The sequence below is a fragment of the Caretta caretta genome, chromosome 17, assembly GCF_965140235.1.
Source record: "Caretta caretta isolate rCarCar2 chromosome 17, rCarCar1.hap1, whole genome shotgun sequence".
Taxonomy (NCBI): domain Eukaryota; kingdom Metazoa; phylum Chordata; order Testudines; family Cheloniidae; genus Caretta; species Caretta caretta.
This window is the reverse complement of record NC_134222.1, coordinates 13,146,546-13,163,150: the sequence shown is the minus strand read 5'-3', so window position 1 is coordinate 13,163,150 and position 16,605 is coordinate 13,146,546. Positions and strand designations below refer to the sequence as shown.

Genomic DNA, 16,605 nt, shown 5'->3' with positions numbered 1-16,605 from the left:
AGGGTGTGGGACATAGGCAGCAGTTGCACAGAATAAAGTAAGTGGCTGATTCATTCTGGAAACCACTTTTTCCATTGGGGCTTTTGGGTAAGGCTTCAACAAGTGCTGATAGTCCATTCAAATATCTACAGGCTTTGGTCCAACACTTTCTACATCTTTTTGTTCAACATAATTCAAGACCAATAATCATAATTTAGAATGATCTGCTGTCTCATCATTTCTTGTATACAAATAATTTTTCCGTTACCAAAATAGAAATACCATTTCCGTTACCAAAATAAAAATACCATTTTAATCACCCAGTCAGTCTCCCAGTCAGGGCAATCTTTTGTATTTGATTGGTAATATTTTAATAACACATGTTTAAAAAACAGCAGTAGAAAAAATGCTAAACTAGTTCAAAAAATCTTTTAAAGTATTTTAGTAATAAAATACTTTTTATTTTTCCAGGTGTTCCAGTTACTTACCGATCTTAAGCAGCAGCGCAAAGATAGTGGAAAACATAAACAGAGCTCTGGCCAGCAGAATCTGAACACTATCATGTACGAAGTGAGTAGAGTTATACATTCCCTTAGCACGTTAGCACAAGTCAGAGGCTGGACTGTATCACACTGTTCATCATTTACAATCACACATGCAAAAGTAAGTCTTGGAATTTTCCTACTGATAAACATTGTTTCAGTAAACACAGATTTTACTTTTGTAATATAACTTTCCTCCCCAAAAGAACAGCACAACTGAAATACAACCACCTAGGTGGAAAGTGCTGGCTAGCTGGTGCACACCATTATGGAGGAAAGGAGCAATTTTGGTCAAGGACAAACTCCTGCTCTTATGAAAATTGCCAAAGGATTTTTAACGTTAGAGAGCAGACAGGCTGTGGCTCTGGTTTTGAGGTGTCATTCAAAAGACCTCAACACAGCAAACTACATTCAATATATTTTTTTAAGCCTGCCAGCACATGCTGCCGGTATTTGAATCTGTACTTCCAGGGAGTCTAGGCATTTCAGACCTGAGGTTTAGAACACACATGGTCTATCGATTTCTCTGTTAAAAACAAGTAAATTAAATTCTCCAACTAAAAAAGAAACTACTACCTGGGATTACACAGTGTAACTAAATTATACATATACATTCAGTCACTGGCAAATTCAGTATTAAATGTTCGATGTGTTGTTGGAAAAATCTTTAAAACTATTATTTACTGATGGTTAATGTGGATGAGATGGTTTTGAGTATCTTAAATTAGCAGCTTTATCAAATGTAATTAATTTTAAAAATTGTCGTCTGACCTCTGGTGGCCGTGGAAGAGAACTGTCTTTAATATCACCATGGTTAATACTGGGCCAGTTCCAGCTTTCCTGGCCTGTATGAATAGTCCCATTGACTGCTGGGGAGCTATTCATGCGAGCAAGATTTCGTCCAGGATTTCTTTTTTGTTTGTTTTTTGTCTGAAAGGACAAAATTGCAATTTATAAGCCTTAGATTTGATAAAACAGAAGTTTACAAAAATCTAGTTTAATTTTACATTGAGATTTACTATCTCATTCTCACGTGTTGCAAATATATGGGGGAAAAGATCATTCTGTGAGTATATTTACATCTAAACATAATTTACATTTAACTCTTTAATCATATAGTTGCCTGTGTATGCAATGCTTTCCCATGCATTTTCCCATCTAGACATTTATTCTGTGCCAGTAGAGAGAGACTAATTCTAGGTGTACTTGCTTTAAGTACTTGACTTAATAGAATAATTTCTGACCACCATACATACACACTCATAAGTTTTGTGCACGCATGTACCCCCTGGTATTGTAGTCGCTGGATCTAGCTTAATAAACAGGAGCTGAATTTTGATGTGACCATAATATGACATTTTTGTACTTCTTAATTTTTTTTAATGGAAGAAGCAGCAGAGTTTTGAAAAGAAATCACTACAGAAGTGAAATAGCGCTGTGTTCCTCTAATAGAAAATGGTATTTTAATGGGGAAATTGGTAAATAATAGTAATGTTTAGTACGTTTTTTATTTCAGAAAAATGCAAGAATTCTCTAGAATCCTGTTATGATCCCAGTTCCTTATAGTGGGTGTTTTTCAAGCAACGTCCACGAAAGCTCATAAGTTATTGTCAAATTAAAAAGGGAGCTGTAAACTGCAGACTGCATATAGTTATTTAAAACTAAAGCAGGGATTCTTCACTAAGCCTTCCATTTAGTTAGGATGACAGGCTCAGATAAGTTGAAAGATGTATTATAATGTCATCTTGGATTCTCATTCATTTAAACAGAGAAACAAAACATAACATATCCTTTCAAGATTATTTTAGTGTAAAAGATAAACAGAGCAGGGAAGTGAATTGTCTCACTGAGAATATCTGAATAAATTACTACAATGTCCTTGCAAAGTTTTTTTTAATTATGCTCTGCATAAATAACTTCTGAGCTCTTTGAGAAAGCACTGCCAAATATGCTGATTACAGCACGCTTTCAGCTGTAAAAGATGAAAACATCCTTACGCTGGAAGGCTTTGTTTCAGTTGTGGAGCTCAGATTAGCTATTTATGGCCTGGGAACGAGAGTACCACTGGCAATGAATTCATGAACACTTGGCAGAAAATAACTTTACATGGTCCCAAGGATGAATACCATAAGGTGGTTCTTCAGTTCGGTTTTAACAGCAACTGGATCCCTTTTTAAACAAGGTTTTGAAATCCTCTGTATTGTTAGAATTATACCTATACAAAACATTCTAAATCTCTGATGTTGTTAAAAATATCTTGGTCCCAATTTGATCTTCCAGTTAAGATTAGTTCATTCAAATTAATAAAGAAAATGTGTTACAGGTGAATACCCTTTGAATTGCATGTGTTTAAATGCTTAGCACTAAAAAAGGACCTTTCATCCATACACTTCAGTGCACTTTTCAAATCTGGGTAGCTATTATCCCAATTTTACAGACAGGCAAGTGAAGTTACAGGGAGGTTAAGTGATTGTTCAACACTACAGAGGGAACCCTCAGAGTTGGGTTAGAACATAGGAGTTCCTGTCTTTCAGCATTAGACCGTGTCTCTCTGTATGGACCAACTTCAGCAGGGTTTCCTAGATAAGTGCTGGCATAATTTCCATCACATAATTACTTTTTTAGGTACTGCCTGTTGCTTATACTTTCAGAGCAGAAATGAATATGGTCTTCGTGAATCAAGGGAAATCCAGATGACTGTGCCAGTTATGACAGCACATTCCACCTTCTGAACAAGGTTAAAGAACTAAGTTCCCCATTCAGACTTCTCTCAAAAGGAGTGTGGAGATTTTTCACAAAATAACTTGTTTCATAGAGATCTCATATGACTCATAAAGCAAAAATAAATGTGGAGTAACTTGTTTTTTTCCAACTTTGTGCAGACATTGAAATACATATCCAAAACACCATGCAGATTCCAAAGTCCTGAGATTGTGAGAGATTTCCTCATAGCAATGAAAGGCCATAAACTAACCAAGTAAGTAAAGATCTCCTTTTGAGTATGTGTATATGAGTGCATGAGAATATGCAAAACCAGTTCTTCATAAAAATAATTTAATAATTTGTCTGCTTTTGCTTAACTTGTCTAACTCAGTTCACGGAAAAATGAAGGACAAAACTAAAATTCTCTGTCTAACCATCCTTTTTTTTCAGATGAACACCTACACACATGCACATTTGGTTTAATTTGATGCTGTTTGCCAAAATTTTCTCAAACTGTTTGCCTGTATTTACCTTATAGTGTTCAGCATGAGTTCTCATAGTCAAAATGCAAAGAAGTTTTAAAAAATATGTTTGCTGAGGTAGAAACTGTGTGAGGTGGATGGATTTTCAGCAAAATAAAAAGGGACACTAAGAGAAACCTCAGTGTGTTGAGTCATCTTGCTCATTTCTATCCTCAGAAAAATAAATCCATTCCTAAAAAAACCTGATGTCTCCCCGGCAAAGAATAGGCATAATAGTGTGACTGAAAATAAGGTCCCCAAAGAGATGTATGGGAAATGTGTAATCTGTTGAAGAAACTAATTCTTACCTGAGTCTGTGAGTTGTAGATGCTCAGCAGCTTCCCAGAATTGTACCCTCTAATTAATTAATGTTCAGCAAATTAAAATACTTCTTTTCCCCCTCTGTTTTCCTTGGACACTAAAGGTGTGTCTGCTGTGATTTTCAGGAAACGTGTTTTTGTTCACTTGAATCAACACCCAGACAACAGCCTTAGTCTCTTCTGGGGAATTCAGAGTGGAAGTTTGACTGGCTTCCCTCATACTTCCAACAAGCTTCAAAAACATTTTTTCTCTTAGGCATTAGTGTGAATGGGTGTTCCTAGTGCCTGAAATGCCTAGGTCTCCTGCACACCTCATCAAACTGTGAGTGAAGCCTGTCATACATTTTTAAGCCTGTCATACATTTTTAAGCTCATGAGAACTGGGAGGAGTGAGTCAATTTTCTCCCTCTGCATAGCTTTAATCTGTTCTCTTTTTCCATCCTTCCTTTTTCAAACACAGCTTTTCACAAAGGCTCAGTTGTTTCTAAACCACTCGCTTAACTCCACAAGTGAACAGTGTACTCCCCGTGGATTCTCTGACTACTTTTTTCTCCTCTGGAGATTCCGTAAAGAAATCTTGCTCTGGGGAGAAGACTAACTTGGTTCTGTCCCAAAAAGACACAAGTTAAGATTATCTGTCGTATACAGTACTACAAGGGAAATGCTTACTTCTCTGGAAACAGCAGTAACTTGGGCAGAAAGAAAATTCATTCAACCCATGTGTCTTGTGCCCAGAGTGTTAGTGACATTTTGCTGATCATTTAGCATCACTCTCAGTGTTGACATTGAGGTACTAGTACTGAGAACCCACCTAACTTAAACATTTCTGCTTTTATTCATTTCAATGGTAGTCAACATTAATTGCCCAGATAGTATGCCAGCATTGTATCTTACAATGGAGTACTTTACATAGATCCTGTAAACCACATTCATGCAACAAAATTGAAAGCACTCTAGGGATTTCTGAGCAAATTACATAATCTAGGAGGACAATTTCACCTTCAGGCATTCAGACAAGGTCTCCTAATCCCTTCCAGGTCTGACACTGAAGTATTAGTGTGTATGAGAAAAGTCTTTACTATAAAGAGCTGACACTGAAAGTGAGAGAGTTTTTCCTGAAATCCCCATGGCAGTCATTTTCTTGTGTAGGCAGCAAGTGACACTGAATTATATAGTGTACATTTCTCCCTGTGCTGAAATACAGTATTTCTCAGGTGGACTATGACTGTTTAACATGTGTTGAATGACAATCATGGCCCTTCTTGGCCTAGCTCCACCCTGCCTATCATCTTTCATTTGCTATCAAAAAATTGACTTCTGCCTCCAATCAGCCCATGATGCCAGCTTCCATAACCCACTCGTTAAATTTTCAAACAAGTGATTTCTCCGATACTGCCCCTCACACTTGGAGAAGCTCCGGATGAACATCAGCAAAGCTACTTCATTATCCTCCTTCAAATCCTGTCTCAAAACGCTCCTCTGTTGTGATGCCTACAAAAAACTTGACAGTGGTCAGGGTACTGGTGAGCTAAGACCACTGCCTGTCATGCTTACCAATATTGTTTCATTGTTTCCTTGTGCTCCCCCATCTGTCCGTATCCATCTGTTGTTGTCTCTTGTCCTGTACTTAGATTGTAAAGTTTGGAGGAGCTGTCCGTCTGTTCTGTATTTGTACAGCGGGTAGCAAAATGGGGCCCTGGTCCGGGGCTGAGACTCCTAAGCACTTTGATAATACAAATAATATAATAATCTATGATAGGAAGAAAGAATACTGTACCAAAAGGAAAATGCTGGGGAACTTTAGTAAGGCAGGATAGCTGGGATTTTCAAAAGCACCAGCATGAGCACAAGTCTCATTAAAAGTCAATGGGATTTTTGCTGCTAAATCACTTAGGCATTGTTGAGAATCCCACCCAGAATAATTGTCTGAGTTGGAATGTGAATAGGACTTCAGGGTTTACACTGCTACTCCTACAAAAAAAAGTCATTCAAGTTCTGTTTTTGCATGATCTTGGGACTTGTTTCCCCTCTGATCTTTTCTATTCATTTTGTCCAGGCCAGATTTACCAGATCACATCTGGCAGCCACTTCTCCAACTTTCGCCAAAACATAGAAAGCATATGGTGATGTTGCACTTGTAAGAGAACGGATTCAATGTGATTAATCTTATGTCTTAACTTCCACGATTCTATAAATTAAGGAGAAATAACTTTGTTAAATATATTACTCTATTTAAAAAGAAATCCACAGTATTATTTTACTAGGAGAGCATTTGCCTCTTTAACCATGTACATAGTGTTAATAACCAGTGAGCAACTAAGATCCCTTAACCGCATTTGCTGTTTTTTCACTCTCCTCAGTGCTATTTTTTCACTCTCCTTACAAGATACTTCTGATTGTACATCCCCAGTCAACTGCACTGGTTCCTGTTTTGGTAAAATTGAGCTATTCTTTACTCTCCCATCTGATCCTAATCCAGGAAGAGGATTGAAGAGTGAATGATTGACAGATTTTTATCTAGAAGACTTATTTTAAAAATCTTATATGTCGCAGCCTCTGTTACTAGTTCACAGGTTTAGTCAATAGTTCGTGTTTTGGGCCTTTAATATATCTGTTTAACATGAGGACAATAAAAAGGTGTCCGTGGCAATCTTCTGGCACTAGTTCTTTCACCTGTATTTTGTACCATTGCCAAAAAAGGGTGATCTTTACTTAATGTGTGAACTGAAGAGGTATTGTATTACTATCAATCCCTGGGAAAGTATTGACTACTGTCATGATGAATAGAATGAAGACCTCAGTGGATGAAATATTACGAGAAGAACAGGCTGGGTACTGTCCAGGTAGATTATGTTGTGAACAGGTATTCACTCTTCTGCAGATCATCGAAAAAGCTACTATTTGGTAAAAATGGATCTTAATCAACTGTATTGACTTTAAAAAGCATTTGATAGTGTCACAGAGAGACTCTGTGGAATATTGCTAGAAGCTGTGGGATATCAGACAAGCTGATCAACATAATGAGGAGTTTGTATGATGGAAGTAGATGTGCAGTAAGATCGGATAAGGCCCTGGGTGAGTAGTTTGATGTTGTGACTAGAGTTAGATAAGGGTGTGAGTTATCACCAATCCTCTTTGCATTAGCAATAAATTGAGTGACTAAACAGACAACACAAGGCATTGTGGATGGTGTAAAATGGGTTAGTGGAGATGAGTTATGTGATCTTGACTTTGCCAATGATATTGCTTTACTAAGTATGATGTGGAACAAGAATGATCTTACTTCAGAGGTAGAATAGGAAGCAACAAAAATGGGATTGAAAATAAATGCTGAGAAAATCAAGATTATGAAGGTAAGAAACTGGATAACAGATGCAAAAGTGTATGTGGATTGAAAAGAAATTAAACAGGTCAAAAGAGTTCTGCTATCTGGGCAGCGTGGTGATGTTTGAAGGTGTCTGTGATAAAGATATTCATACAAGATGAGGAAAAGCAAACATCATGTTTTGAAAGGATGAACAACATCTGGTCAAACAGAGGTCTCCCCATCAAACTAAAGAGAAGATGATACCATGTGATTGTACTGAGCATGCTACCGTATGGAGCAGAGACTTGGCCAATGACAGAGATTGGAGGCTTCTCATCACAGATGGCTGCGGAAGAGAGAATACATTTTATAGAAAAATAAAATAACAAACGTGAGAGGAAGGGAGATGACAGAGCAGGACATGTTAGAAAATATCATCAAAGAAAGAAGGCTCAGATGGTTGGGAGAGGTACATCGTATGGAAGTTGGGAGATGCACTAAGCAAACATTCAGCTGGGTATTAGAGGAAGGGAAGAGAAGGTGAGAAAGGATAAGGAAGATCTGACAGAAGACAGTGACAGGAGGATCTTGGATGTGCTGGTATCACCAGGGAAGAGGTAACATAACTGGCAAATGACTTAGTCAATGGAGGAACTGTACCGTCTGATGCGTCAATGGCACAGGAAGAACTAAGGTATGCAATTCAATAGAACTATGTGAGAATGAGAAACTTTTTCCATTTGTTGTTGCGCCCATTGAACACTAGGGGGAGCTGTTATATAGCAGAATTTTAGATAGGTTTGTTAGCTCAGTGACTGTCTATGGAGAACCACCTAACCTACTGCTTGAGGTAGCGCTGCATGAAGAAATAGGCCTCTATCAAGTAAATTATTTTTATTCTGCCTTCCCTCTGCAAACCAACAAGATGAGTAGCCATGGAAGCGCATTGCCCTTATGGCCAGTCATTGTGTCCTAATTTCTTGTAATAGTTTTATAGTTCAAAGCATTTTAATGCTGGCGTATGGTGTGATCCCAGTAAAATAACTGCCACAAGCCTTTTCTGATTCCTCATAGTGGCCTTGTGGGACCGGTGGTCTGATCTGATCTAAGTTTCTCATTATTGCTGCTGTGCTCAGTGATGTTGATGCATTTTCCAAAACACACTTGTTGGGCGTTTAGTGACCCCTGTAAGTTTATTTTTCAGTCCTCTCTTAAAGAGAAAACAAAGTAGTAAAATATACTAAAACAATTTAAAACCTCCAGTTTTTAGTGCTTTCAGCCAATTGGCTTGCCAACGGACAGTTTTTCAAAGCCATGCAAATACCTAACTCACTGATTCTGTCTGACATGAGATGTAGCCATACTTGGGCCTCAGCAGCATTGGATGAAATTCAAGGCTTGGAACAGAGAATTTAAAAGTAAAAAAAGCTATAAGCTAACATCACAGTAAATTATATAACTACCTTGTTGAGGTCTTATGCTTTAATTAATTCATTAGTTCGTGAGCAAATCTAGCAGTGTTGTATTTGGAAATATGAGGTCTAGCCTGCTTGCTTGCTTTGTTATTTCCTTTCTTATGGGTTTGTTGATAATAGATTTATAGCTTTGTATTTGAGTATTTTGGCAGTAACTCAAGGAACTTACAGGCCACATCCAGTATGAGCTAAAGCAGGCTAGCATACATATGTTTGTGACCTTTGACATAGATAAGTGGCCTACCGATTGCCTTCTATGCACTTAATGGGTACACCACAAAGAACATGGAAATAACAACCACCGGTTCAGGCCAGAAATAACTGGATGTGAGAATGAGTTAATTGTTGTTAATACGTATGAATATGTCAGCCTATAGAGTAAGCATACCTCATAGTATGTGGGTGAGGAAATTAAATTTGGACATGGAAGGTGGGTACATAGTGGTCAGGCGCTAGAAGAGGGGCAAATCACCATGTTTAGTTAGGTTTTAGTTTAGTTTTTCTTGGGTCTTCCTATAGCTTTCTAGCTCTCTAGCTTCTCCTAAGTCAGGGATGGACAAACTTTTTGGCCTTGAGGGCCACATCTGGGTATGGAAATTGTATGGCTGGCCATGAATGCTCATGAAATTGGGGGTTGGGGTGCAGGAGGGGGTGAGGGCTCCATCTGGGGGTGTGGGCTGTGGGGTGGGGCTGGGGATGAGGGGTTTAGGGTGTAGGGGGGGCTCAGGGCTGGGACGAGGGGTTCGGAGAGTGGGGGGGGATCAGGGCTGGGGCAGAGGGTTGGGGCGTGGGAGCGGGGTCACGGGTGTAGACTCTGGGCAGCGCTTACCTCAAGCAGCTCCCGGAAGCAGCGGCATGTCCCTCCTCCAACTCCTACTCAGAGGCGCGGCCAGGCAGTTCCCAGCCAATGGGGTGGGGGCAGTGTGTGGAGCAGAGCTCCCTGGCTTCTCCTACACGTAGGAGCCGGAGGGGGGACATGCCGCTGCTTCCAGGAACTGTGCAGAGCTAAGGCACTTGGGAGCACCAGAGCAGGGCAAGCCCTGGACCCCACTCCCCGGCGGGAGTTCAAGGGCTGGATTAAAACATCTGAAGGGCCAGATGTGGCTCCTGGGCTGTAGTTGGCCCACCCCTGTTCTAAGTTTTTCATCTTCCACTCGAGAATTGAGGAACCTGGACCATTGGACTCTTTTGGCATGCCACTGTCGAGGCTAGTCCTTTGCCTCTTACTACCAGGTTATCAAGGAAGGGTGTGAGTATGTTAACCTAGGAAGTTTTATCGTAAATGATATCACATATACCTCTAAGAGAGAACGTATTATTTCCGTTTTAATTCTGATTGATTACTTTTCCATTTGATTACTATTCCATTTATGTCAATAAAAGTCTTTTATTGTATTTTGTTCCCAGCATGAGTGTCCTTGTGATACGTCCCGAGGGTCCTTGCAAGACTCTGTGTAGCCTGATTCTGGGACAAGAACCTTATTAAGTTCTGATCAGATCAATTGGCGAGCCTATAACCTTTATTAAAATAAACAATAATATTAATACCCTAAAATTAGGCAACAAGGGGAAGATACTGTGCGGCACTCTAGATTAATTTTCCAGGCCTAGTCCTCTTTAGAAGGATCTGATATTTTTCTATGTGGTTGTTAATGCCACTTCACTTAAAAGAGCATGTATCAATCTTACGGTTTGTAATTGAGCTTAAATCAAAACTGACTGTTCTCTCACTTTTTCTTGCCTGTATTACCTATGTAGCTTTTATTTTGGGAGAATCAATTTTTAGATATCAGGTGGACCTAAAGATTTGAAAGTATATTACGGTTAGGACCCAGACATTATCCTTTTAGTTTTTAAACCGACAAATTCAAAGAAATTTGGATCTGAAGATCAGTAGCCCTTTAAAATGTATTTCATCCTGATTTTACTTTTCCCTTGTCGTTGACAAAAACTATAACAAAGCAAAACCCTTAAAATGTTTAAGGGCGGGCTGTGTGTTTTGTCACTGCTATCTCCTCCAGAGTTTTCAGAATGAAAACATTTCCTGGAAGACAAAATGGTACCACTTAAGTAACAGCATAATTTTCTAGCTTCCTGAAGAATATCCATTGTACTTCCCATGCTTCAGTGCAATCGTAATTGGGCATATTATCTATCGAGCAATTCCTGTAATCTTCATTCCAGCCAGAGGCCTACTGGGGAGTCTTGGCTGAAGTAGGAGGATCAGATTTAACCCTATGAGTTTGAAGCATGTGATAAAATATAAAGTAGTGGTAGCATATGCCACAATATGATTTTTCTTCTAGCAGCTAGAAAAATCATGTTCCTTAAGTATAAATCTGCCTCCATGCAGCGGGAGGAAATTCTGATTTTTAGCTCTGAGTGGTGGACCTTGGTGCTGTTAGGCTACTCTGCCCACTTGTGTAGATCTCCACCTGTGTTGCAAGAGGAGACTATCAGAGCTCAGACCTGCTGTACAACAGTTGTATTAGACTTTTTTTCCCATGAGAATGTGGAGAACTTGAAAAGGACAACCTAGGGTTCTTCTTCGAGTGATTGTTCATGTCCATTCCAAGCAGGTGTCTGCGTGCTAGGGGAAAAATCTTCCGGCTGGCGTGCACGCGGCGTGCACCCAGGGTTTCGTCGACTCCTGCCCTGGTCCCCGGACCATATGGTGGACATATAACCACCATTCAAGGCGGCAACAGACCTGATGCACCTCAAGGTGCCGTCCCCTCTCTCCTCCCCCCCCAAAGGAGAGACAAATCTCCGGCGACCGTAAGCCCCCTGTTCCACTCCAGGGGTAAGCCAACCATGATGGCCTGTCGGAAGTGCACCGCTCCCCAGAATTGAGTCGTCGTTCGTTGGCCACCCAGGGGACTGCTCCTCTATGGTCTTCTTATTTGGAGACCTCTCAGTCGGAGGTGGACTCAGCTCGATCTATCAGATTGCGGAGCAGAAGGTCCAGGTCCCAGCACAGTCACCAACCATACACGGCACCATGGCAGCAACAGTGGCAACCACCTGCTCAATGGCCCTTCTGGACACCCTGGTCCGCACTCCAGAACGGTGTTGGTGTCCTTGGCGTCGTTCGTGCCACAGTCAGCACCGGCACTGCCGATGATGGCATTTCCCTCGGGCGGAGTGGCCCCACCAACTCCCATGGTTTCGCCACTGATACCTCAGCCAGCTCCGGCACCGGCTCTCCAGGAAGCCTCAGCTCCGTCCCTACTGATGCCGATGGTCTCAGTCCCACCGGATTCATCTGCCCCGGCACCGGCTGTGGCGCAGAGTTCTTCATCGGTACCAGCTCCACAGCCCGAGTACCGCGTGCCAAGGGACCCCGGGGGGACCAAAGGCAATGAACTGGGCCCTCTTCCTCACCCGATGAAGCAGTCGCAGGGACTTCGACGGCCCTAGCTTTGGAGGACAACTGGGTTCTTCAACAGCTTTTGAGGCGGGCCGCCCAAAGCCTGGGGATTCAGGCAGAGGAGGTGGAAGAGGATTTAGACCCTGTCATAGACATCCTGGCTCCCTCCGGCCCATCCAGGGTTGCATTGCCATTTATCAAGTGGATAACCGAAACATCTAAAAACTTGTGGCAAGGATCCACCCCATCTAAAAACAGGGATGCCAAGAAACTGGACCTGTTTGGCCGGAAGGTCTACTCGACAGGAAGCCTGCAACTTTGTATAGCCAAGGCACCCTGGTGGGGCTGAAGGCAGTGAACTGGGCCCTTGTCCTCACTCCAGGGGGCACCCAGGCCAATCCTACAGATGCTGCTAGGGGGAAAATCTTCCGCCTGGCGTGCACGCGGCATGCACACACCTGCTTGGAATGGACATGAACAACACATCTCGAAGAACAATAGTTACGAGAAAGTGAGTAATTGTTTTATTCTCACTACTTAAAATATCTGTATTAAAGTTAACGTTTGATTACAAGGAGTTGGTTAAAAGTGTAAATGTGCAAAATTCATTTGGTTTGCTATTGATCAAAGTTGGTGCTCCCACTTTAATTTTCACCATAATACTTACTTACTTTGTATTTGTTGTTATTGTAGCATCCACAATAGGACTTAAATCTGCAGAGGCATTGCAACAGTGTGCTGTTAATTAGATATCTTAGTTAGGGCATGTGCTGCCTAAATTAGGTATGCTATAGGAAGTTAAAGATGGGTTGACCTGAGTTCCAAAGTTCCTGGCTCAAAGTTCTTGTCTGATATAACTAATCATGAGTTCAACTCAGACCCTAAATTCTTTGCTGTGTATTCATGTTTGTGCAAAGGCAGCATTAATTGTGGGCTCAGACTGAGACTGGCAACACTGGCCTCTTGTGAAGATTATTTTTGATCGAGTTTACAATAATCAAGTTCTGTGTGTGTGTGTGTGTGTATATATATATATATATATATATATATGCTAGCAAGGAACCCTACGTACACTTGTAGGGCATGATCCTATGTGAATGACATCTGTGAGAGTTTTTTGACATTGTCTTAGATGGGAGCAGATCAGTTTCTGAGCTCTTTGCTCTAAAACAACACAGTGGCTGTTCGTTCCCTGCTTATATAGTGAATAGGGGGTAGCCTACCTATTGCTAGTGTCATGGGGCTGTGGGTTCTTGTTCCGCCACGACATACATGCATTTTTTTCCATCTTCCCTTGCCTGCTGCAGGAGTGACATCATAGATACAGAAAGAAGCCACACTGTTAAAATTTTAGATCTTTGAACTGCTTTTTTAAAAGTCCAATCCTGCTTTTTATCCCTTGATGGAAATTTAAATCTTGGAAGCAATGTGCAAGTGGAGAAGGAAGTGCTAATAGTTCCCCAGTCTTGCAGCAGCATGCAAGAGAAAAGGAGAGTTCTCCTCTGTTTGTACCACTCAGTTTGGGGAAAGGGAGGTCAGGGGCTTGCTGTTTATACAGAGGAAAGAGGAGCTTTCATATTTACAGCCCCTGTGGTGTTCTCACAGCTCACACTTAGGCTGGTCTACACCTAACTCTTAGGTCCACCTATCTTTGTCACTCACACTGTGAAAAATTTTGCCTCCTGAGCACTATAGTTAGGTCAACCTAACTTCCGGTGTATACAGAGACCTAGTTACCTCCTCTCAGAGAGGTGGATTACCTACGTCAATGGAAAACCCCCTTCTGTCAATGTAGGGAGTGTTTGTACTACAGCAGCACAGCTGCAGGCTGTAGCTTTTCTACAGAAGCTGCTGTAGTGTAGACATACCCTTAGAGTACATCTGTGCAAACAGGAGAGGGAACTGCTAACGTGGACCTCCCATGCCATAAGATGCAGCTATATTTATTACACTTCTGTGCATGCTGATTATTTGTTAAACAAATCCCTGCCTCTGGATATTTCCTAAACAAAGAGTTATCAGAGAACATGTTCTCGCTGTAGGTTGCTGAATGAAAAATAACCATGGGAACAAATATTCATACTAATATCAACACACACACAGCCTAGTTTTATGATCAACCCAACCAGTATCATCCGAAATGCTTCACCAACAGAAGATAACCTACAGTTCTGATGGTCAGAACAGTATTTAGGTCAATCAGTAAATAGATGACTAATTACTGGTAATCAAATAGCTACCTCTGTAACTTCTGATATTTTCCTTTGTGTCTCCGGTTGAAGCCCTGTATATTTTTTTCAAATGCATTGTTTGCAATCTTAAATATCCAGTGATTGAAAGACATTAACACTCACGCCTGAGGTTTCTAATTTTTTTCAGTATAAATTAGTATTTGCAGTTTATAACCTGGTAGGACCTGTTCAGGCATCTTAGGATGAAAAAAGACATGCAAACTGTTCATGTTGCTTTTTGATTTTTGTACCCTGCTGCTAATGCTTTTTTGATGCACTTAGTCATTTTTCTGCAAGGAAGCACTATGATCAAAAGCTCAATGAAATTGCCCAGATAAAAAGTTTTTAATGACTTGCTACTTTTTCCTCTTGTAAATTATCCCCTCATTTTTCTGCACATAAATTTTGGAAACTGAGTACAGTCTGTATGATTTCATCTTTTGTTGAAGCATTTCTCATTGAGATTATATTGCATTGCTGATAAGCCTTCTAAAAAACTACATTACAGGTTATTATGTTTTCTGTTGATGACATTTAAGTCAAAACACCCTTTGAGAGATGACATTGCTTTACACTCTTGGAACCGATATTCCTTGTCTCAAGGAATGATGAGTATTTCTGCTTACTGATCACATTAGATGGTTCTAGTTATGATGTACATTTGTCTATAGTTGTTGTTGTTGTTGCCTATTCTGCCAATAACACGGTACTGTTAACTGGAGATCTGTGTCTTTTAAAATTGTTCTAGAAGAATCTAGATTAACTGGAGATCTGTGTCTTTTAAAATTGTTCTAGAAGAATCTAGATAAATAAGACTGAAATTTATAAAATCTTTAATATTCGGGATGACATAGCTTTGGTATGTGACCAATATTCAAGGCATAATTGGGGAAAAAACAAACAAAAACTATTATGATTATGTTCTCCTTAGTGAATAATTATTTGGTAAAAAGTGAGAAAAACCATTCTAGGTTTTTCTTTTCCATAATGAATTATGTACCTCTGGGAAGAACTGATGAGGGATTTTTGTTTTTCACAGAATTTTCTTCAAACAGCTGTATTTTTAAAACATCCTTATTTCCTGACAGGTTCAAGGAGATGGAACTATTGCTCTGCATTGTTTGGGGGAATAAATAATTCTAAATGTTACAGATATCAATGTTAGTTGGAAAACCGACATGCTAAAGATGGTTTGTCAAAACCCAATCTCCCCATTAATAGAGTTTTTACTTGCTGAGCAAAAATCGCTTTCCAAAACAGCTTCTGCTTTCTGGTAATATTTTGATCCACCATTTTGTTTAGTTTTCATAAAATATATCCTCGTGCCATTCTGTTCGGTGCAGGGTACAACTTTTAGTGACTTCTTTTTGGCTAGATGCTATAAATTAGATTTTTATTTTATTTATGTGTATTTTTATTTATGTGTATTTTTCAGAATTATATGTTTACAATGGAAACCTTGACATCTTACTTACTCACCTGATCCCAGCTGTTGTTTTTTCTGTATTAAGTTCCTTGCCCCTTTTATTATAACTTTACTTTCTAGAATAAAACTTGTTCAGAAGCTAAAAGATGCTTTTAAATGCAACCTTGGCAACTAGCTCTCCCACCTCAAGGCAGCCATCTCATCCAAACTGGGGCTTAAACTGAGTTAAGAGACCATGTTGAAACATGGGTTCATCATTCTAAACCAGCTCCTAACACAACTGGATTGACAAATATGCACGCGGCCAGACCATGTTACAACTAATACATATATTTAAATATTCTAATCTAAGACCCTATGGCTAGCCAGCATTTTGTTAGGATTGGTTCTACTAGACATTTGTTTAAACACATTTTTCAAACTCATTTTGAAGTCGAACGCAGAGAGGGTCAAAATCCAAGGACATTTGCTCCTTCCAGCCTGAAAAACAAGAACAAGAGCCATTGTTTACGAATAAACAGTTTTTTCCCTTTATTTAGTCAAGGATTTTTTTCTTGATAAAGGTGATTGGGTCACCTGGATGGACTGAATAACATGCATCTTGCAGCAATGGGGGGAGGGGGAAACAGCTAAAAAGGCTCAGGTCTAAACATAGCCCGAGAGTGTAGTGTGAGGAACTTGCGGTTAGACTATTGTCATTTAATATAAAAAAATAATTTTAACTGGTACAT

At 40.1% G+C, this 16,605-nt stretch overlaps 1 protein-coding gene across 3 annotated transcripts in view; it reads left to right on the top strand.

Moving 5' to 3' along the window:
- The window catches only part of CRCP (CGRP receptor component), a 44,882-nt gene that overhangs the window by 10,548 nt on the left and 17,729 nt on the right, over positions 1-16,605 (top strand). For 2 of the 3 annotated variants that reach the window (XM_048824075.2, XM_048824076.2), the window contains 2 exons: positions 451-549; positions 3,404-3,498. In XM_048824075.2, coding sequence (XP_048680032.2) covers positions 451-549; positions 3,404-3,498 — 194 coding nt within the window. Of the gene's footprint in view, positions 1-450; positions 643-3,403; positions 3,499-16,605 lie in introns of all 3 variants that reach the window. The other variant, XM_048824074.2, reaches the window with a different exon arrangement.